Genomic DNA, 25807 nt, shown 5'->3' with positions numbered 1-25807 from the left:
TGCCCAACTGTATATATGCCCTATTATGCCAAGAGGTACTCAATCGCTGCCCAGGGCGCCCCCCCCTGCGCCCTGCACCCTACAGTGACCGGAGTGTGTGGGTTTAAATGTGGGAGCAATGGCGCACAGCTGCAGTGCTGTGCGCTACCTCATATGAAGACAGGAGTCTTCTTGCTTCTCTCGCTGGCTTCTGTCTTCTGGCTCTGCGAGGGGGACGGCGGCGCGGCTCCGGGATCGGACGACCAAGGGTGCGTTCCTGTGTTCGATCCCTCTGGAGCTAATGGTGTCCAGTAGCCTAAGAAGCATGACCTATCCGCAGTTAGTAGGTCTGCTTCTCTCCCCTCAGTCCCACGCTGCAGACAGTCTGTTGCCAGCAGCTCTCTCTGAAAATAAAAAAACCTAACAAAATACTTTCTTATAGCAAGCTCAGGAGAGCTCACTAAAGTGCACCCAGCTCTGACCGGGCACAGATTCTAACTGAGGTCTGGAGGAGGGACAGAGGGAGGAGCCAGTGCACACCAGTAGTCCTAATTCTTTCTTAGAGTGCCCTGTCTCCTGCGGAGCCCGTCTATTCCCCATGGTCCTTACGGAGTCCCCAGCATCCACTAGGACGTTAGAGAAAAAACCTTTCAGTGCACTCGAGACAGAATTTCAATGTAAGTGCAATTCCAATTGCCCGTTGTCTTTGAAAAAATCATCTGTTATTCTGCTATCAATATTAAAGACACCTTTATGTGAATGCGAGACTGATTTTTTTATGTCTCTCGTCAATTAGGTGGATTTTTTCCTGAGGATTTTGTTCAGATCAAGCTTACGAAGTATTCAAGGCAGACGTTTTATTAACGTTTTATCACTGTTTTAATTTGTTAAGACCTCATCAGAGCTAGTTTGGATCTTCTTTTTGTATCTACTTGTATTTTAGGAATTCCTTAGGGTGAACTCCTTTGATTTAGAACTAGCAGCTTATATTACAGCGCAAGGCTATAAACATTCTATCTGTGTAAACATCTGTATATTAGTCTTCACGCCAGGCTGTTTTGGCAGGGCACAGCACACTGCCCGACTTTTAAAGGACAAAATGTGCCAGGTCCTTTTAGCGGCCCCTTGCTAAAACAGCCTACCTGTATTGCCGTGCTGCAGCGGCGTGAATAGATGCCATGCACATGGCAGATATTCACATTAAAGGGAGAGCTCGGAGAAAAGCCTAGCACTTCTGTAAGTGCTGGGCACATCCCCATTAGTGTCCCCCCCCCCCCATTCAGGCTAGCCACGCCCCCTTTTCGAGACCAAACTGCCCCCACACGCCTGCGCGCATCCTATCAGGAACACTATGTATATGATCAATAGACTATATGTTTGTAGCCTAAATAACAGACAAATGGGTCCAACATCACCCTACAAGCTGGCATAAAGTAAATAGCGTTGCACCCCTATCCGGTGTGTAAATAAAGCCTTACCCTCCAGCGCATGCTCCGTCATGCTCAGGCACAAAGACTCCAGACGCGGATTAATCTCCAGATCTGCCCCTGGGACCTGGCAATCTACAGAGAAAGAGACAGCTCTTATACTGGAGAAGACTGGACATCGACCATGCTTATAATAAGAATTTACTTACCGATAATTCTATTTCTCGGAGTCCGTAGTGGATGCTGGGGTTCCTGAAAGGACCATGGGGAATAGCGGCTCCGCAGGAGACAGGGCACAAAAAAGTAAAGCTTTACTAGGTCAGGTGGTGTGCACTGGCTCCTCCCCCTATGACCCTCCTCCAGACTCCAGTTAGGTACTGTGCCCGGACGAGCATACACAATAAGGGAGGCATTTTGAATCCCGGGTAAGACTCATACCAGCCACACCAATCACACCGTACAACTTGTGATCTAAACCCAGTTAACAGTATGACAACAGAAAGGGCCTCTTAAAGATGGCTCCTTAACAATAACCCGAATTAGTTAACAATAACTATGTACAAGTATTGCAGATAATCCGCACTTGGGATGGGCGCCCAGCATCCACTACGGACTCCGAGAAATAGAATTATCGGTAAGTAAATTCTTATTTTCTCTATCGTCCTAAGTGGATGCTGGGGTTCCTGAAAGGACCATGGGGATTATACCAAAGCTCCCAAACGGGCGGGAGAGTGCGGATGACTCTGCAGCACCGAATGAGAGAACTCCAGGTCCTCCTTTGCCAGGGTATCAAATTTGTAAAATTTTACAAACGTGTTCTCCCCCGACCACGTAGCTGCTCGGCAGAGTTGTAATGCCGAGACCCCTCGGGCAGCCGCCCAAGATGAGCCCACCTTCCTTGTGGAGTGGGCTTTTACAGTTTTAGGCTGTGGCAGGCCTGCCACAGAATGTGCAAGTTGAATTGTGTTACAAATCCAACGAGCAATCGACTGCTTAGAAGCAGGTGCGCCCAACTTGTTGGGTGCATACAATATAAACAGCGAGTCAGATTTTCTGACTCCAGCCGTCCTTGCAATGTATATTTTTAAGGCTCTGACAACGTCCAACAACTTGGAGTCCTCCAAGTCGCTAGTGGCCGCAGGCACCACAATAGGTTGGTTCAGATGAAATGCTGATACCACTTTAGGGAGAAAATGCGGACGAGTCCGCAGTTCTGCCCTATCCGAATGGAAGATTAGATAAGGACTTTTATAAGATAAAGCCGCCAATTCAGATACTCTCCTGGCAGAGGCCAGGGCTAGTAACATAGTCACTTTCAATGTGAGATATTTCAAATCCACCTTTTTCAATGGTTCAAACCAATGGGATTTGAGGAAATCTAAAACTACATTTAGATCCCACGGTGCCACCGGAGGCACCACAGGAGGCTGTATATGCAGTACTCCCTTGACAAAAGTCTGGACCTCAGGGACAGAGGCCAATTCTTTTTGGAAGAATATTGACAGGGCCGAAATTTGAACCTTAATGGATCCCAATTTGAGACCCATAGATAATCCTGATTGCAGGAAATGTAGGAAACGACCCAGTTGGAATTCCTCCGTCGGAACCCTCCGATCCTCGCACCACGCTACATATTTTCGCCAAATGCGGTGATAATGTTTCACGGTGACTTCCTTCCGTGCCTTAATCAAGGTAGGAATGACTTCTTCTGGAATGCCTTTCCCTTTTAGGATCTGGCGTTCAACCGCCATGCCGTCAAACGCAGCCGCGGTAAGTCTTGAAAAAGACAGGGACCCTGCTGTAGCAGGTCCCTTCTCAGAGGTAGAGGCCACGGTTCGTCCGTGAGCATCTCTTGAAGTTCCGGATACCAAGTCCTTCTTGGCCAATCCGGAACCACTAGTATTGTTCTTACTCTTCTTTGCCGTATGATCTTCAATACCTTTGGTATGAGCGGCAGAGGAGGAAACACATACACTGACTGGTACACCCAAGGAGTTACCAGTGCGTCCACAGCTATTGCCTGTGGATCTCTTGACCTGGCGCAATATTTGTCCAGTTTCTTGTTGAGGCGAGACGCCATCATGTCTACAATTGGTCTTTCCCAACGGTCTATTAACATGTTGAAGACTTCTGGATGTAGACCCCACTCTCCCGGATGAAGATCGTGTCTGCTGAGGAAGTCTGCTTCCCAGTTGTCCACGCCCGGGATGAACACTGCTGACAGTGCTATCACGTGATTCTCCGCCCAGCGAAGAATCTTGGCAGCTTCTGCCATTGCACTCCTGCTTCTTGTGCCGCCCTGCCTGTTTACATGGGCGACCGCCGTGATGTTGTCCGACTGAATCAACACCGGCTTTCCTTGCAGGAGAAGTTCCGCCTGGCTTAGAGCATTGTAGATTGCTCTTAGTTCCAGAATGTTTATGTGAAGAGACTTTTCCAGACTCGTCCATACTCCCTGGAAGTTTCTTCCTTGTGTGACTGCTCCCCAGCCTCTCAGGCTGGCGTCCGTGGTCACCAGGATCCAATCCTGAATGCCGAATCTGCGGCCTTCTAATAGGTGAGCCTTCTGCAACCACCACAGAAGTGACACCCTTGTCTTTGGTGACAGGGTTATTCGCAGGTGCATCTGCAGATGCGACCCTGACCATTTGTCCAACAGATCCCTTTGGAATATTCTTGCATGGAATCTGCCGAATGGAATTGCTTCGTAAGAAGCCACCATTTTTCCCAGGACTCTTGTGCATTGATGTACTGACACTTTTCCTGGTTTTAGGAGGTTCCTGACCAGATCGGATAACTCCTTGGCTTTTTCCTCTGGAAGGAAAACCTTTTTCTGAACCGTGTCCAGAATCATTCCTAGGAACAGCAGACGAGTTGTCGGGATTAAATGGGATTTTGGAATATTCAGAATCCACCCGTGTTGTCTTAGCACCTCTTGAGATAGTGCTAAAGCTGTCTCCAGCTGTTCTCTGGACCTTGCCCTTATTAGGAGATCGTCCAAGTATGGGATAACTAATACGCCTTTTCTTCGAAGAAGAATCATCATCTCGGCCATTACCTTGGTAAAGACCCGAGGCGCCGTGGACAATCCGAACGGCAGCGTCTGAAACTGATAGTGACAGTTTTGAACAATGAACCTGAGGTACCCCTGGTGTGCGGGGTAAATCGGAACGTGTAGATACGCATCCTTGATGTCCAAGGATACCATAAAGTCCCCTTCTTCCAGGTTCGCTATCACTGCTCTGAGTGACTCCATCTTGAACTTGAACTTTTTTATGTAGAGGTTCAAGGACTTCAGATTTAGAATAGGCCTTACCGAGCCATCCGGCTTCGGTACCACAAATAGAGTGGAATAATACCCCTTTCCTTGTTGTAATAGGGGTACTTTGACTATCACCTGCTGAGCGTACAGCTTGTGAATGGCTTCCAACACCCTCTCCCTTTCGGAAGAGACGGTTGGTAAGGCAGACTTCAGGAAACGATGAGGAGGATCCGTCTCTAATTCCAACCTGTACCCCTGAGATATTATCTGCAGGATCCAGGGGTCTACCTGCGAGTGAGCCCACTGCGCGCTGTAATTTTTGAGACGGCCCCCCACTGTCCCCGAGTCCGCTTGAGAGGCCCCAGCGTCATGCTGAGGTTTTTGCAGGAGCCGGGGAGGGCTTCTGTTCCTGGGAAGGAGCTGCCTGTTGGTGTCTCTTCCCTCTTCCTCTGCCTCGTGGCAGGTACGACAAGCCCTTTGCTCTCTTATTTTTGTAGGAGCGAAAAGGCTGCGGTTGAAAGGTCGGTGCCTTTCTCTGTTGGGGAGTGACTTGAGGTAAAAAAGTGGATTTCCCGGCAGTAGCCGTGGCCACCAAGTCTGATAGACCAACTCCAAATAACTCCTCCCCTTTATACGGCAAAACCTCCATGTGACGTTTTGAATCCGCATCGCCTGTCCACTGTCGTGTCCATAAGGCTCTTCTGGCTGAAATGGACATAGCACTCACCCGAGATGCCAGTGTGCAAATATCCCTCTGTGCATCACGCATATAGATAAATGCATCCTTTATTTGTTCTAACGACAGTAAAACATTGTCCCTATCTAGGGTATCAATATTTTCAATCAGGGATTCTGACCAAACTACTCCAGCACTGCACATCCAGGCAGTTGCTATAGCTGGTCGTAGTATAACACCTGCATGTGTGTATATATTCTTTTGAATAACTTCCATCTTTCTATCTGATGGATCCTTAAGTGCGGCCGTCTCAGGAGAGGGTAACGCCACTTGTTTGGATAAGCGTGTGAGCGCCTTGTCCACCTTAGGGGGTGTTTCCCAGCGCGCCCTAACCTCTGGCGGGAAAGGGTATAATGCCAATAACTTTTTTGAAATTATCAACTTTTTATCAGGAGCAACCCACGCTTCATCACACACGTCATTTAATTCTTCTGATTCAGGAAAAACTGTTTGTAGTTTTTTCACACCATACATAATACCCTGTTTTACGGTATCTGTAGTATCAGCTAAATGTAACGTCTCCTTCATTGCCAAAATCATATAACGTGTGGCCCTACTGGAAAATACGTTTGAATTTCTACCGTCGTCACTGGAATCAGTGCCCGTGTCTGGGTCTGTGTCGACCGACTGAGGCAAAGGGCGTTTTACAGCCCCTGACGGTGTTTGAGGCGCCTGGACAGGCATTAATTGATTGTCCGGCCGCCTCATGTCCTCAACTGACTGTTTAAGGGAAGATAAACCATCACGTAATTCCACAAATAAAGGCATCCATTCTGGTGTCGACCCCCTGGGGGGTGACATCTGCATATTTGGCAATTGCTCCGCCTCCACACCAATATCGTCCTCATACATGTCGACACCACGTACCGACACACACCGCAAACTCACAGGGAATGCTCTAATGAAGACAGGACCCACTAGCCCTTTTGGGGAGACAGAGGGAGAGTCTGCCAGCACACACCACAAAGCGCTATATATACAAGGGATATCCTTATATTAAGTGCTCCCTTATAGCTGCTTTAATATATATATATATAGCCATTAATGTGCCCCCCCTCTCTGTTTTACCCTGTTTCTGTAGTGCAGTGCAGGGGAGAGACCTGGGAGCCGTTCTGACCAGCGGAGCTGTGACAGAAAATGGCGCCGTGTGCTGAGGAGATAGGCCCCGCCCCTTTTTCGGCGGGTTCTTCTCCCGCTATTTTTCCAGTCAGGCAGGGGTTAAATATCTCCATATAGCCCCTATGGGCTATATGTGAGGTATTTTTAGCCTTGTATAAGGTTTATATTTGCCTCTCAGAGCGCCCCCCCCCAGCGCTCTGCACCCTCAGTGACTGCCCAGTGAAGTGTGCTGAGAGGAAAATGGCGCACAGCTGCAGTGCTGTGCGCTACCTTATGAAGACTGAGGAGTCTTCAGCCGCCGGTTTCCGGACCTCTTCACGCTTCAGCATCTGCAAGGGGGTCGGCGGCGCGGCTCCGGGACCGGACTCCACGGCTGGGCCTGTGTTCGATCCCTCTGGAGCTAATGGTGTCCAGTAGCCAAGCAGCAAATCCACTCTGCATGCAGGTGAGTTTACTACTTTCCCCCTAAGTCCCACGTTGCAGTGATCCTGTTGCCAGCAGGACTCACTGTAAAGAAAAAAACCTAAACTAAACTTTCTCTAAGCAGCTCTTTAGGAGAGCCACCTAGATTGCACCCTTCTCGTTCGGGCACAAAATCTAACTGGAGTCTGGAGGAGGGTCATAGGGGGAGGAGCCAGTGCACACCACCTGACCTAGTAAAGCTTTACTTTTTTGTGCCCTGTCTCCTGCGGAGCCGCTATTCCCCATGGTCCTTTCAGGAACCCCAGCATCCACTTAGGACGATAGAGAAATAACAATTCCAATGTGGCTGTAGTACACAACCGTTATGTAACAGTAATGAAGATGTATTAAGCCTGGAGAAGTGATAAAGCAGTGATAAGTGGAAGGTGATAATGCACCGGCCAATCAGCTACTAACTGTCAATTTACATATTGGAGCGGATTGGCTGGTGCGTTATCACCTTGCACTTATCACTGCTTTATCACTTCTGCAGGATTAATACATCTGCCCCAATGTTCTCCGATGGTCAACCGCGTTTCAGAACTCCATGAAAGGAAAAACTGAGCACTAACCCCCAAGTAACTTACCAGGAGGAAACTTGAGGATGCTCTGCGGAGAAGTGTGTACGGGGAGTGAGTGGGTGCGTTGTACGGAACTGTGACTCTGGCATGGCATACTGTTACTTCCACCGGGATTGGCAAACCAAAGATTCTGTACAAGAATTTAAAGAAAATGTTTTGAGCTTTGTTAAAGATGCACCGAACATTGGCATCAAAATCTACCCCCAAAGCACTCACTTGTCGACCCTGGCTACCAGCGCTTGGGCTGGTAAGTGCATGTCGGGGAGAGAGACCCCCAATTGATCCTGGACTCATGACACCAATCCGTGAAGGTGGAACAGCCCTGGGTGGCATCTGAAATGGCCGCTGGCCCCTTCGCACCAAGGATGCCCCTACAGATCCAGGTATGGGGAGGGAGTTTGAAGCAAATGCCCAGCTGCAATGATAAAGATAAATTAGCACAGTGTACAAACCAACGTCCTTAACACTATGTACTCATGGGTTGCTGTGGAGCTGCCTGCGGGGAGATGCAGTGATCATTGGAAATGGTCATGTTATGAAATGACCTCTATATATCAGTAGTTTACTATGAGAGATCAGACGGATCACACCAAACAACAACAAATAATTATCCAGCTGCTGCCAAGGTCTATCTGGCACCAAGTCCATGTTATAAGTAAGGACAGTATTAGCGTGACACAGTCACATGACCACACAGTAGGGCAGTGCACCATGGGAAGCCCCACAGCCTCCTGTATGTTGCCCTGTAACCAACATCTGACTGAACACCTGGCAAAACACCCAAGAGATCCGTGGACCTACTAATTACTCCATGTTACATGTGCTGGGCTACTGAGAACTTGGGTCACAAACCATGGGGAAAAAAAAGAAAGAAAAAAAAAAATAAAATGAAAAAAAAAAAATAAAAAAAAAAAATAGTAGTATCATCCGTGTTTATCCAACAGGCAGCAAATAAACAGATGTGTTTTTAATGAAACCATTTTGCCTTCACATCTATTTTTAAGCCACCAGCAGGTGGACCACCCCCCTCGTATCCACGGGTGCTTGAGTAAATAAACCCCCCTCACACACACTGCACAGTTCTTCTACACTTCCACCATGTAACAATAAAACCCTCACTGCACAACAGGGCTCAAACAGTGTCAGCAATTACCCTACAGGAGAGCATGCGGGAGGACACATATGCTGCCTCATCATGGACTATGCAGCCAGATAACAGAAACAGAAGCTCCTACATAATAAAACAACACCTAATGCATCAAAGTGCGAAATAAAAGGTGGGAACAGAAGGTATTAGTGATTGCGTCTTTTTCAAGGTTCCATGGGGATAATTCAGATCGGATCGCAGCAGCAAATTTACTAGCTAACGGGCAAAACCATGTGCACTGCAGGGGGTTGGGCAGATGTAACATGTGCAGAGAGTGTTAGATTTGGGTGGGGTGTGTTCAAACTGAAATCTAAATTGCACAGAAACAAAATAACCCACCCAAACCTAACTCTCTCTGCACGTTATATCTGCCCCCCCTGCAGTGCACATGGTTTTGCCCATTAGCTAACAAATTTGCTGCTGCGATCAGGTCTGAATTAGGCCCCATATTCCAGGACACTGAAATACCAGAAACGCTCCGATGCCCCGATACCTCTGCTCTCTCTATGTACAGAGCTGGTAGTTTGCATATATAGTTTCACCATCAGAGAGGTCACCATTGCTGTAATCATCATTTTTAGAATCTAGACGGCCGACTGGTAGTAGATTTCTTTCCAGGTCTGCTGCCACCTAGTGGGGAGACTTCAGCTTAAAAACCTAGTATTCACTCTCAAACTAATAAAAAAAAAAAAAAAAAAAAGTCCTATGGAAAGTATTTGGATATGTAAACACTATTCTCGACTTAATGAAATGATAAATAGATCATTGTCGTTTTCTACTTTCAAAGCAAAGATCCACTTAAAACAGATTTGCTGCCTTACATAAAAGAGCTACTCATAACATTAACACATCTATATGCACAACGGCCAGTTTCACATGGCGCTAGCACCGCTGCCGCTTCCTTGGTAGCCGCAGCTGTGATAACATGGTAATGCAGCAGAAGGTGCCTTGTATAAATAGAACCTCCTGCATGCATGATCCAATGCGGCATCGGGATCACTCTGGGACACTGGGGCAGATGTATTAAGCCTGGTGAAGTGATAAAGTGGAAGGTGATAACGCACTAGCCAATCAGTTCCTAACTTCCATGTTACAGGCTGGGTTTGAAAAATGACAGTTAGGAGCTCACTAGCTGGTGCGTTATCACCTTCCACTTTATCACTTCACCTGGCTTAATACATCTGCCCCAATATCGGATATCTGAGCAACCCTCCGGTTACGCAGACCGGCTGCGGCAGCTCCGTCGCCAAGACCAGGAAATCTCAGTTGGAAGACAGAGACCTCAGCAGTCACATTTTTGAGCCCATCGCTGCCCTCAAGTGGCTGCAGGCTGTCAATCACCTGAGTTGTGCTGCCTTACTGAGTGGGAGGATGAAGTAAGAGTCCTGTGCACGCGCAGTTTTCCAATAGTCTGGCGTTACCATTGACGCTGCGACCAAACCAGAAACAGGCCCAATGTTCTGGGAGTTAACAGAACTGAACAGCGCACTGCAGACTTCCAGCCAGTCCTACTGAAGCACACCGCAATTAGCCCGTCATCGTTGGGTGATACAGAAGTCATGTAAAGTCCCTCACATGCTGTCAGGGTATGAGGACTATTGCATATTTTATCATTAACCGCTATTTATATAGCGCACACATATTCCGCAGTTCTTTACAGAGAATATTTGGCCATTCACATCAGTTACTACCCCAGTGGAGCTTACAATCTATGTTCCCTACCACACACACACACACACACACATATATATATATATATATGCTAGGGTTAATTTTGATGGGAGCCAATGAACCTACCAGTACATTTTTGGATTGTGGGAGGAAACCGGAGTACCCGGAGGAAACCCATGCAAGTACGGGGAGAATATACAAACTCCACACAGTTAGGGCCATATTGGGAATTGAACCCATGACTTCAGCGCTGTGAGGCAGTAATGCTAACCATTACACCATCCGTATGTGTGTGTGACTACTGCCAGTAATAGTAGCCAGCCTTACAAGAGAGCAGTCTTGGCTGTTATCCCTTTCTCATAACATTAACGCAAAAAAAACAAAACCCTAACCAAATGATTTCAATACACAAGAGGCAACAGATGTACCAGTGTGACCCACGCAGGGAGCCCGAAGCTTTTGTAACGCTGGTGTACTGATGTAGCCATGCTCACATTTGCTGCGATGCAGCATGCCGTGACTGAATTAGTGAAGCGATCGCATGCCGCAGCAAGAGGAGCATGGCTACATCTGTATGTGACATTACACTGCATGGGATAGCTTTAGTTCATTGCAAATAAAAAAGCATGAAATACACATCTTGTGTATTTGTATTGTCCTGGTCCCAACCTAACAAATTATGGAGAAATCCAAAAGAGAAAAGACCCTAAATCCGTGCAAAAGGGCGCAGGACCCATTAATTTTAAAACATGCCAGGCAGACAGTAAGAGCTGGGAAATTATATATATATATATATATATATATATATATTATTGAACCAACTACTCTGTCACATTTAGAGGGACAAGTTTGTTAATCGAAGGCGTCCAATTCCTGTCAGGAGACAAAGCTGGTTACCCAGGCAATTTCATGTATCAATACCAGAGTACTTATTAGATAAGAACTTTGTATGATTATCGTGAATTAGGGTCCCACGAAACAGGATGCCCATCCTACCCCAGTTTATTACAGTATCTAGGCGATAGTCCACATGACCAGTCCACAGAAGGCGTTACTAGTGCTTAACTAGTCCACCCTCTAATCAGCTGCCACCATCGTCGTATGTGTAGGATTAGGCACCAATGTCTGGGTTCAGAAGCAGAGTGAAGACGCTGATTTAAGGATATTGAAACATGGAATTTGACAGCAGGTAAGGGGGTTGTGACACCTGATAGGATATGTGTGTATGAGGGAAGTGTCACAGCCCCCTATCAGGGGCACAACAAGTAACACACAGTACACCACACACTATAATGTGATAGGGGGCTGTGACACTTCCCTCATACACACATGTGATAGGGGGCTGTGACACTTCCCTCATACACACACATCAAGTAACACACAGTACACCACACACTATAATGTGACAGGGGGCTGTGACACCTCCCTTCATACATAGATATCCTCTCAGTGGCATAACACCAGACGTAACACACAGTACCTCACACACTATAATGTGACAGGGAGATGTGATACTTCCCTCACACACACACATCCTCTCAGGATCATAACACCAGAGCACAAGTAGTAATACACAGCACCTCACACACTATAATGTGACAGGGAGATGTGACACTTCCCTCACACACACACATCCTCTCAGGATCATAACACCAGAGCACAAGTAGTAATACACAGCACCTCACACACTATACTGTGACACTTCCCTCATACACACACATCCTCTCAGAGGCATAACACCAGACGTAACACACAGTACCTCACACACTATAATGTGACAGGGAGATGTGACACTTCCCTCACACACACACATCCTCTCAGGATCATAACACCAGAGCACAAGTAGTAATACACAGCACCTCACACACTATAATGTGATAGGAGGTTGTGACATCTCCTCATACACACACACACACAGACTCTCATACCCCTTTCATACCTAAAACTGCGGGTCTTACCCGGGAATACGGTCCCGGGATCATACAGGGACATTCCCGGGTAAGACCCCTTGCATACTGCAGTCAGCAGCCCGGCATATTGCCTGGTTGCTGACGTCAGCGGTGATGCGGCGAGGGCGGCGCAAGAGATCACATGATCTCTAAGCGCCGTCTGCTACATAGATAGTGAACGGGAGCCGGGGCACATTGACCCGGTTCCCGTTCACACTGACCAGGTTCCCGGGACAGGAATCCCGGGATTTTAACCCTGTACCCATTCACACTGAGAAATTTCCCGGGTTGATGCGCGTTCATGTGCATTAACCCGGGAAATTTTGGCTGGTGTGAAAGGGGTATTAAGGGCACAACTAGTAACACACAGTACACCACGCACTATAGTGTGATAGGGAGCTGTGACACCTCCCCTCATACACAGGGACAGAACACCAGACGTAACACACAGTACACCACGCACTATAATGTGATAGGGAGCTGTGACACCTCCCCTCATACACAGGGACAGAACACCAGACGTAACACACAGTACACCACGCACTATAATGTGATAGGGAGCTGCGACACCTCCCCTCATACACAGGGACAGAACACCAGACGTAACACACAGTACCTCACACACTATAATGTGACAGGGAGATGTGACACTTCCCTCACACACACACATCCTCTCAGGATCATAACACCAGAGCACAAGTAGTAATACACAGCACCTCACACACTATAATGTGATAGGAGGTTGTGACATCTCCTCATACACACACACACAGACTCTCATACCCCTTTCATACCTAAAACTGCGGGTCTTACCCGGGAATACGGTCCCGGGATCATACAGGGACATTCCCGGGTAAGACCCCTTGCATACTGCAGTCAGCAGCCCGGCATATTGCCTGGTTGCTGACGTCAGCGGTGATGCGGCGAGGGCGGCGCAAGAGATCACATGATCTCTAAGCGCCGTCTGCTACATAGATAGTGAACGGGAGCCGGGGCACATTGACCCGGTTCCCGTTTACACTGACCAGGTTCCCGGGACAGGAATCCCGGGATTTTAACCCTGTACCCATTCACACTGAAAAATTTCCCGGGTTGATGCGCGTTCATGTGCATTAACCCGGGAAATTTTGGCTGGTGTGAAAGGGGTATTAAGGGCACAACTAGTAACACACAGTACACCACGCACTATAATGTGATAGGGAGCTGTGACACCTCCCCTCATACACAGGGACAGAACACCAGACGTAACACACAGTACACCACGCACTATAATGTGATAGGGAGCTGTGACACCTCCCCTCATACACAGGGACAGAACACCAGACGTAACACACAGTACACCACGCACTATAATGTGATAGGGAGCTGCGACACCTCCCCTCATACACAGGGACAGAACACCAGACGTAACACACAGTACACCACGCACTATAATGTGATAGGGGGCTGTGACACCTCCCCTCATACACAGGGACAGAACACCAGACGTAACACACAGTACACCACGCACTATAATGTGATAGGGGGCTGTGACACCTCCCCTCATACACAGGGACAGAACACCAGACGTAACACACAGTACACCACGCACTATAATGTGATAGGGGGCTGTGACACCTCCCCTCATACACAGGGACAGAACACCAGACGTAACACACAGTACACCACGCACTATACTGTGATAGGGAGCTGTGACACCTCCCCTCATACACAGGGACAGAACACCAGACGTAACACACAGTACACCACGCACTATAATGTGATAGGGGGCTGTGACACCTCCCCTCATACACAGGGACAGAACACCAGACGTAACACACAGTACACCACGCACTATAATGTGATAGGGGGCTGTGACACCTCCCCTCATACACAGGGACAGAACACCAGACGTAACACACAGTACACCACGCACTATAATGTGATAGGGGGCTGTGACACCTCCCCTCATACACAGGGACAGAACACCAGACGTAACACACAGTACACCACGCACTATAACGTGATAGGGTGCTGTGACGCCTCCCCTCATACACAGGGACAGAACACCAGACGTAACACACAGTACACCACGCACTATAATGTGATAGGGAGCTGCGACACCTCCCCTCATACACACACATCCTCTCAGGGGCATAACACCAGAACACGACGTAACACACAGTAGCTCTCACACTATAATGTGATAGGGGGCTGCGACACCTCCCCTCATACACAGGGACAGAACACCAGACGTAACACACAGTACACCACGCACTATAATGTGATAGGGAGCTGCGACACCTCCCCTCATACACAGGGACAGAACACCAGACGTAACACACAGTACACCACGCACTATAATGTGATAGGGAGCTGCGACACCTCCCCTCATACACAGGGACAGATCACCAGACGTAACACACAGTACACCACGCACTATAATGTGATAGGGAGCTGCGACACCTCCCCTCATACACAGGGACAGAACACCAGACGTAACACACAGTACACCACGCACTATAATGTGATAGGGAGCTGCGACACCTCCCCTCATACACAGGGACAGATCACCAGACGTAACACACAGTACACCACGCACTATAATGTGATAGGGAGCTGCGACACCTCCCCTCATACACAGGGACAGAACACCAGACGTAACACACAGTACACCACGCACTATAATGTGATAGGGAGCTGCGACACCTCCCCTCATACACAGGGACAGAACACCAGACGTAACACACAGTACACCACGCACTATAATGTGATAGGGAGCTGCGACACCTCCCCTCATACACAGGGACAGAACACCAGACGTAACACACAGTACACCACGCACTATAATGTGATAGGGAGCTGCGACACCTCCCCTCATACACACACATCCTCTCAGGGGCATAACACCAGAACACGACGTAACACACAGTAGCTCTCACACTATAATGTGATAGGGGGCTGTGACACCTCCCCTCATACACACACATCCTCTCAGGGGCATAACACCAGAACACCAGACGTAACACACAGTAGCTCTCACACTATAATGTGATAGGGGGCTGTGACACCTCCCCTCATACACACACATCCTCTCAGGGGCATAACACCAGAACACCAGACGTAACACACAGTAGCTCTCACACTATAATGTGATAGGGAGCTGCGACACCTCCCCTCATACACAGGGACAGAACACCAGACGTAACACAGTACACCACGCACTATAATGTGATAGGGAGCTGCGACACCTCCCCTCATACACAGGGACAGAACACCAGACGTAACACACAGTACACCACGCACTATAATGTGATAGGGAGCTGCGACACCTCCCCTCATACACAGGGACAGAACACCAGACGTAACACACAGTACACCACGCACTATAATGTGATAGGGAGCTGTGACACCTCCCCTCATACACAGGGACAGAACACCAGACGTAACACACAGTACACCACGCACTATAATGTGATAGGGGGCTGTGACACCTCCCCTCATACACAGGGACAGAACACCAGACGTAACACACAGTACACCACGCACTATAATGTGATAGGGAGCTGCGACACCTCCCCTCATACACAGGGACAGAACACCAGACGTAACACACAGTACACCACGCACTATAATGTGATAGGGAGCTGTGACACCTCCCCTCATACACAGGGACAGAACACCAGACGTAACACAGTACACCACGCACTATAATGTGATAGGGAGCTGCGACACCTCCCCTCATACACAGGGACAGAACACCAGACGTAACACACAGTACACCACGCACTATAATGTGATAGGGAGCTGCGACACCTCCCCTCATACACAGGGACAGAACACCAGACGTAACACACAGTACACCACGCACTATAATGTGATAGGGAGCTGCGACACCTCCCCTCATACACAGGGACAGAACACCAGACGTAACACACAGTACACCACGCACTATAATGTGATAGGGAGCTGTGACACCTCCCCTCATACACAGGGACAGAACACCAGACGTAACACAGTACACCACGCACTATAATGTGATAGGGAGCTGCGACACCTCCCCTCATACACAGGGACAGAACACCAGACGTAACACACAGTACACCACGCACTATAATGTGATAGGGAGCTGCGACACCTCCCCTCATACACAGGGACAGAACACCAGACGTAACACACAGTACACCACGCACTATAATGTGATAGGGAGCTGTGACACCTCCCCTCATACACAGGGACAGAACACCAGACGTAACACAGTACACCACGCACTATAATGTGATAGGGAGCTGCGACACCTCCCCTCATACACAGGGACAGAACACCAGACGTAACACAGTACACCACGCACTATAATGTGATAGGGAGCTGCGACACCTCCCCTCATACACAGGGACAGAACACCAGACGTAACACACAGTACACCACGCACTATAATGTGATAGGGAGCTGCGACACCTCCCCTCATACACAGGGACAGAACACCAGACGTAACACACAGTACACCACGCACTATAATGTGATAGGGAGCTGTGACACCTCCCCTCATACACAGGGACAGAACACCAGACGTAACACACAGTACACCACGCACTATAATGTGATAGGGAGCTGCGACACCTCCCCTCATACACAGGGACAGAACACCAGACGTAACACACAGTACACCACGCACTATAATGTGATAGGGAGCTGCGACACCTCCCCTCATACACAGGGACAGAACACCAGACGTAACACACAGTACACCACGCACTATAATGTGATAGGGAGCTGTGACACCTCCCCTCATACACAGGGACAGAACACCAGACGTAACACACAGTACACCACGCACTATAATGTGATAGGGAGCTGCGACACCTCCCCTCATACACAGGGACAGAACACCAGACGTAACACACAGTACACCACGCACTATAATGTGATAGGGGGCTGTGACACCTCCCCTCATACACAGAACACCAGACGTAACACACAGTACACCACGCACTATAATGTGATAGGGAGCTGTGACACCTCCCCTCATACACACACATCCTCTCAGGGGCATAACACCAGAACACCAGACGTAACACACAGTAGCTCTCACACTATAATGTGATAGGGTGCTGTGACACCTCCCCTCATACACACACATCCTCTCAGGGGCATAACACCAGACGTAACACACAGTAGCTCTCACACTATAATGTGATAGGGGGCTGTGACACCTCCCCTCATACACACACATCCTCTCAGGGGCATAACACCAGAACACGACGTAACACACAGTAGCTCTCACACTATAATGTGATAGGGTGCTGTGACGCCTCCCCTCATACACAGGGACAGAACACGACGTAACACACAGTAGCTCTCACACTATAATGTGATAGGGTGCTGTGACGCCTCCCCTCATACACAGGGACAGAACACCAGACGTAACACAGTACACCACGCACTATAATGTGATAGGGGGCTGTGACACCTCCCCTCATACACAGGGACAGAACACCAGACGTAACACACAGTACACCACGCACTATAATGTGATAGGGGGCTGTGACACCTCCCCTCATACACAGGGACAGAACACCAGACGTAACACACAGTACACCACGCACTATAATGTGATAGGGGGCTGTGACACCTCCCCTCATACACAGGGACAGAACACGACGTAACACACAGTAGCTCTCACACTATAATGTGATAGGGTGCTGTGACGCCTCCCCTCATACACAGGGACAGAACACCAGACGTAACACAGTACACCACGCACTATAATGTGATAGGGTGCTGTGACACCTCCCCTCATACACAGGGACAGAACACCAGACGTAACACAGTACACCACGCACTATAATGTGATAGGGGGCTGCGACACCTCCCCTCATACACAGGGACAGAACACCAGACGTAACACAGTACACCACGCACTATAATGTGATAGGGTGCTGTGACACCTCCCCTCATACACAGGGACAGAACACCAGACGTAACACAGTACACCACGCACTATAATGTGATAGGGGGCTGTGACACCTCCCCTCATACACAGGGACAGAACACCAGACGTAACACAGTACACCACGCACTATAATGTGATAGGGGGCTGTGACACCTCCCCTCATACACAGGGACAGAACACCAGACGTAACACACAGTACACCACGCACTATAATGTGATAGGGGGCTGTGACACCTCCCCTCATACACAGGGACAGAACACGACGTAACACACAGTAGCTCTCACACTATAATGTGATAGGGTGCTGTGACGCCTCCCCTCATACACAGGGACAGAACACCAGACGTAACACAGTACACCACGCACTATAATGTGATAGGGTGCTGTGACACCTCCCCTCATACACAGGGACAGAACACCAGACGTAACAGTACACCACGCACTATAATGTGATAGGGTGCTGTGACACCTCCCCTCATACACAGGGACAGAACACCAGACGTAACACACAGTACACCACGCACTATAATGTGATAGGGTGCTGTGACACCTCCCCTCATACACAGGGACAGAACACCAGACGTAACACACAGTACACCACGCACTATAATGTGATAGGGGGCTGTGACACCTCCCCTCATACACAGGGACAGAACACCAGACGTAACACACAGTACACCACGCACTATAATGTGATAGGGAGCTGTGACACCTCCCCTCATACACAGGGACAGAACACCAGACGTAACACAGTACACCACGCACTATAATGTGATAGGGTGCTGTGACACCTCCCCTCATACACAGGGACAGAACACCAGACGTAACACACAGTACACCACGCACTATAATGTGATAGGGTGCTGTGACACCTCCCCTCATACACAGGGACAGAACACCAGACGTAACACACAGTACACCACGCACTATAATGTGATAGGGGGCTGTGACACCTCCCCTCATACACAGGGACAGAACACCAGACGTAACACACAGTACACCACGCACTATAATGTGATAGGGAGCTGTGACACCTCCCCTCATACACAGGGACAGAACACCAGACGTAACATACAGTACACCACGCACTATAATGTGATAGGGGGCTGTGACACCTCCCCTCATACACAGGGACAGAACACCAGACGTAACATACAGTACACCACGCACTATAATGTGATAGGGGGCTGTGACACCTCCCCTCATACACAGGGACAGAACACCAGACGTAACACACAGTACACCACGCACTATAATGTGATAGGGAGCTGCGACACCTCCCCTCATACACAGGGACAGAACACCAGACGTAACACACAGTACACCACGCACTATAATGTGATAGGGGGCTGCGACACCTCCCCTCATACACAGGGACAGAACACCAGACGTAACACACAGTACACCACGCACTATAATGTGATAGGGAGCTGCGACACCTCCCCTCATACACAGGGACAGAACACCAGACGTAACACACAGTACACCACGCACTATAATGTGATAGGGGGCTGTGACACCTCCCCTCATACACAGGGACAGAACACCAGACGTAACACACAGTACACCACGCACTATAATGTGATAGGGAGCTGCGACACCTCCCCTCATACACAGGGACAGAACACCAGACGTAACACACAGTACACCATGCACTATAATGTGATAGGGGGCTGCGACACCTCCCCTCATACACAGGGACAGAACACCAGACGTAACACACAGTACACCACGCACTATAATGTGATAGGGAGCTGCGACACCTCCCCTCATACACAGGGACAGAACACCAGACGTAACACACAGTACACCACGCACTATAATGTGATAGGGGGCTGTGACACCTCCCCTCATACACAGGGACAGAACACCAGACGTAACACACAGTACACCACGCACTACAATGTGATAGGGGGTTGTGACACCTCCCCTCATACACAGGGACAGAACACCAGACGTAACACACAGTACACCACGCACTATAATGTGATAGGGAGCTGCGACACCTCCCCTCATACACAGGGACAGAACACCAGACGTAACACACAGTACACCACGCACTATAATGTGATAGGGGGCTGTGACACCTCCCCTCATACACAGGGACAGAACACCAGACGTAACACACAGTACACCACGCACTATAATGTGATAGGGAGCTGCGACACCTCCCCTCATACACAGGGACAGAACACCAGACGTAACACAGTACACCACGCACTATAATGTGATAGGGAGCTGCGACACCTCCCCTCATACACAGGGACAGAACACCAGACGTAACACACAGTACACCACGCACTATAATGTGATAGGGAGCTGCGACACCTCCCCTCATACACAGGGACAGAACACCAGACGTAACACAGTACACCACGCACTATAATGTGATAGGGAGCTGTGACACCTCCCCTCATACACAGGGACAGAACACCAGACGTAACACAGTACACCACGCACTATAATGTGATAGGGAGCTGCGACACCTCCCCTCATACACAGGGACAGAACACCAGACGTAACACACAGTACACCACGCACTATAATGTGATAGGGGGCTGTGACACCTCCCCTCATACACAGGGACAGAACACCAGACGTAACACACAGTACACCACGCACTATAATGTGATAGGGAGCTGTGACACCTCCCCTCATACACAGGGACAGAACACCAGACGTAACACACAGTACACCACGCACTATAATGTGATAGGGGGCTGTGACACCTCCCCTCATACACAGGGACAGAACACCAGACGTAACACACAGTACACCACGCACTATAATGTGATAGGGGGTTGTGACACCTCCCCTCATACACAGGGACAGAACACCAGACGTAACACACAGTACACCACGCACTATAATGTGATAGGGAGCTGCGACACCTCCCCTCATACACAGGGACAGAACACCAGACGTAACACACAGTACACCACGCACTATAATGTGATAGGGGGCTGTGACACCTCCCCTCATACACAGGGACAGAACACCAGACGTAACACACAGTACACCACGCACTATAATGTGATAGGGAGCTGCGACACCTCCCCTCATACACAGGGACAGAACACCAGACGTAACACAGTACACCACGCACTATAATGTGATAGGGAGCTGCGACACCTCCCCTCATACACAGGGACAGAACACCAGACGTAACACACAGTACACCACGCACTATAATGTGATAGGGAGCTGCGACACCTCCCCTCATACACAGGGACAGAACACCAGACGTAACACAGTACACCACGCACTATAATGTGATAGGGAGCTGCGACACCTCCCCTCATACACAGGGACAGAACACCAGACGTAACACACAGTACACCACGCACTATAATGTGATAGGGAGCTGCGACACCTCCCCTCATACACAGGGACAGAACACCAGACGTAACACACAGTACACCACGCACTATAATGTGATAGGGGGTTGTGACACCTCCCCTCATACACAGGGACAGAACACCAGACGTAACACACAGTACACCACGCACTATAATGTGATAGGGGGCTGTGACACCTCCCCTCATACACAGGGACAGAACACCAGACGTAACACACAGTACACCACGCACTATAATGTGATAGGGAGCTGCGACACCTCCCCTCATACACAGGGACAGAACACCAGACGTAACACAGTACACCACGCACTATAATGTGATAGGGAGCTGCGACACCTCCCCTGATACACAGGGACAGAACACCAGACGTAACACACAGTACACCACGCACTATAATGTGATAGGGAGCTGCGACACCTCCCCTCATACACAGGGACAGAACACCAGACGTAACACAGTACACCACGCACTATAATGTGATAGGGAGCTGCGACACCTCCCCTCATACACAGGGACAGAACACCAGACGTAACACACAGTACACCACGCACTATAATGTGATAGGGAGCTGCGACACCTCCCCTCATACACAGGGACAGAACACCAGACGTAACACACAGTACACCACGCACTATAATGTGATAGGGGGTTGTGACACCTCCCCTCATACACAGGGACAGAACACCAGACGTAACACACAGTACACCACGCACTATAATGTGATAGGGAGCTGTGACACCTCCCCTCATACACAGGGACAGAACACCAGACGTAACACACAGTACACCACGCACTATAATGTGATAGGGAGCTGCGACACCTCCCCTCATACACAGGGACAGAACACCAGACGTAACACACAGTACACCACGCACTATAATGTGATAGGGGGTTGTGACACCTCCCCTCATACACAGGGACAGAACACCAGACGTAACACACAGTACACCACGCACTATAATGTGATAGGGAGCTGTGACACCTCCCCTCATACACAGGGACAGAACACCAGACGTAACACACAGTACACCACGCACTATAATGTGATAGGGGGTTGTGACACCTCCCCTCATACACAGGGACAGAACACCAGACGTAACACACAGTACACCACGCACTATAATGTGATAGGGGGCTGTGACACCTCCCCTCATACACAGGGACAGAACACCAGACGTAACACACAGTACACCACGCACTATAATGTGATAGGGAGCTGTGACACCTCCCCTCATACACAGGGACAGAACACCAGACGTAACACACAGTACACCACGCACTATAATGTGATAGGGAGCTGCGACACCTCCCCTCATACACAGGGACAGAACACCAGACGTAACACACAGTACACCACGCACTATAATGTGATAGGGAGCTGTGACACCTCCCCTCATACACAGGGACAGAACACCAGACGTAACACACAGTACACCACGCACTATAATGTGATAGGGGGCTGTGACACCTCCCCTCATACACAGGGACAGAACACCAGACGTAACACAGTACACCACGCACTATAATGTGATAGGGAGCTGCGACACCTCCCCTCATACACAGGGACAGAACACCAGACGTAACACACAGTACACCACGCACTATAATGTGATAGGGGGTTGTGACACCTCCCCTCATACACAGGGACAGAACACCAGACGTAACACACAGTACACCACGCACTATAATGTGATAGGGAGCTGTGACACCTCCCCTCATACACAGGGACAGAACACCAGACGTAACACACAGTACACCACGCACTATAATGTGATAGGGAGCTGCGACACCTCCCCTCATACACAGGGACAGAACACCAGACGTAACACACAGTACACCACGCACTATAATGTGATAGGGAGCTGCGACACCTCCCCTCATACACAGGGACAGAACACCAGACGTAACACACAGTACACCACGCACTATAATGTGATAGGGAGCTGTGACACCTCCCCTCATACACAGGGACAGAACACCAGACGTAACACACAGTACACCACGCACTATAATGTGATAGGGGGCTGTGACACCTCCCCTCATACACACACATCCTCTCAGGGGCATAACACCAGAACACGACGTAACACACAGTAGCTCTCACACTATAATGTGATAGGGTGCTGTGACGCCTCCCCTCATATACACATTTCCTCTCAGGGATTTACTGTATACTAAATGCACCACATAATACTGTACCATCCACACAGACCACCAATCACACCTGTGCTGCGGGGATCCATCCTCATATAGTTCACCTGTAGTTCTCCTGGTGGTGTTCCCATCTGCCCCCTTCTGTTACCTGAATGTACTGCATATAGCCACTTCTTCCTGCTCCAACCCTGGTACACTGGCCAAATATACCAGACCTCAGCACATGGGTACTAGCTACAGCCATCTCTCCCTGCGTACACCACACAGTAATCTATATACCTAATCTACACAGGAGAAACAGCCCGTCTGCTACTTGCACTCCAACACCCCACAATAAGCTCCCTTCTGTTAATGGCTTAGCATATTAGTAGTAACATTATACACTGGATTACTACAAGTACAGGCAACCAATAAGATGGCAGAGTGCAGTAGCTGCAGAACGTTAGGGTATGAATACTAGTCTACACTACAATCAAAATAGATGGCAGGGAGTGAAAAGAAGGAGGGACTCGCAATAGTGAATGATGGCACGAATTAAAGGTTCTGCAGTCTAAAGACAAGAACGACACCTCAGCAGCGAGCTGGAAGGGCAGAGGTTACTGATGTGTTGGCTAAGAGGTCAGAAAAGCTGCTTTTGTTTTATTAGATCACTTCCTTGAAGACTGGAGCTTGAGGTGGTGAGTGGACATCCAAAATGAAATGGTAGAAAGACAGACATTGAGTAACATGGGCCAACCGGGTGGTAGTCATGTGACCGCCGGTCGGCTGACCGACAGTCACATGACCTCCTCCGTGAGCCCGACGGCTCACTATCCCGATGGGCGGCATGCCGACCAACAGGGACTATTTCCACTCGTGGGTGTCCACGACACCCATAGAGTGGGAATAGAACCTGTGGCGACCGCAGGTCGCCACAGAGCCCGCAAGGGGTTTGCTGCACTTGCCCCTCCCCGCCGGGATCCCGGCGTCTGTATGCTGCCGGGATCCCGGCGTCGGCAAGGTGACCGCCGGTCACCCGTACTACACCCGGGCCAACCTATATGGTAAGGTCTCTGATGGGGTGTGGTCTACAAGGTTGACAGTAACTAGGTCGACCACTATTAATCAACAGTAACTAGGTCGACAGGGTCTTTAGGTCAAAAGGTCAACATGAGGTTTTTATGTTTTTTGGTGTCGTTTTCTCTGTACAGTGGCCGGGAACCCCAATTAATGCACCGTGTCCCCTCGCATGGCTCGCGCTTCGGGCAAGGTGCCTCGCTGCGCTCTGTACAGGTTACTATTCCCAATCGTAGTCCACGTGGATCGGGTACAGGTTACTATTCCCAACTGTAGTCCACGTGGATCGTTAAGTATGAAAAAGGTCAAAAAACTAAAAAAAATAAAAAATAAAATAAAAAAAATTGTGAAAAACTCATGTCGAACTTTTGACCTGTCAACCTAGAACATGTTGACCTAGAGACCCTGTCGACCTAGTTACTGTTGACCTAGAGACTGGATCCCATCATAAGAGGATAGATACATTCGGATGGCATAAGTAGTTACACTAAAACTAGTATGAGCTGATCATTTTTCCAACAGAAGTGGTACAGAAACTGTGATAAACTGGGGCACGAGGGTCCCACAAAACAACATGGCTCTCATACCCCATCACTGTAACTGGAAAGACTACAGAGGGCATTACTAATGCTCAACTAGACCACCCTCTAACTGCCTAACTGCCCCCATCGTCATATGTAGGATTAGGCACAGACGTCTGGTTCAAAAGCAGGTGGTCAGGAAAAGTTGTGACACCGGATCGGGGTGGGGGGGACTGGGGACAGTGTCTCTCATTAGGTTAGTCAGACACTGTATAGAGAGAGTAAAGGGCCAAAGTCTACCCTTCTCATACTCTAAAGGGGGGTACACACGGGGAGATCAGTGTTTAAAATATAAGCAATCTGACTAGATTACGTAGACGTTAAGCATGGATCTCTCGTGTGTATGCTCCCCAGCGATAGCAATGCACGGCCCTGTGGGTTGCTATCGTCGG

At 49.2% G+C, this 25807-nt stretch overlaps 1 protein-coding gene across 2 annotated transcripts in view; it reads right to left on the bottom strand.

The window, feature by feature from the left end:
• Nucleotides 1-25807, bottom strand: part of SAMD4B (sterile alpha motif domain containing 4B) — a 156843-nt gene that overhangs the window by 12223 nt on the left and 118813 nt on the right. For both annotated transcript variants that reach the window (XM_063937955.1, XM_063937956.1), the window contains exons 10-12: nucleotides 7783-7981; nucleotides 7573-7696; nucleotides 1458-1541 (exon numbers count right to left, since the gene is read on the bottom strand). In XM_063937955.1, the coding sequence (XP_063794025.1) occupies nucleotides 1458-1541; nucleotides 7573-7696; nucleotides 7783-7981 (407 nt within the window). The remainder of the gene's footprint in view (nucleotides 1-1457; nucleotides 1542-7572; nucleotides 7697-7782; nucleotides 7982-25807) is intronic.

This window comes from Pseudophryne corroboree, chromosome 8 (genome assembly GCF_028390025.1).
Source record: "Pseudophryne corroboree isolate aPseCor3 chromosome 8, aPseCor3.hap2, whole genome shotgun sequence".
Classification (NCBI taxonomy): Eukaryota; Metazoa; Chordata; class Amphibia; order Anura; family Myobatrachidae; genus Pseudophryne; species Pseudophryne corroboree.
This window is presented reverse-complemented; position numbering and strand designations above follow the sequence as displayed.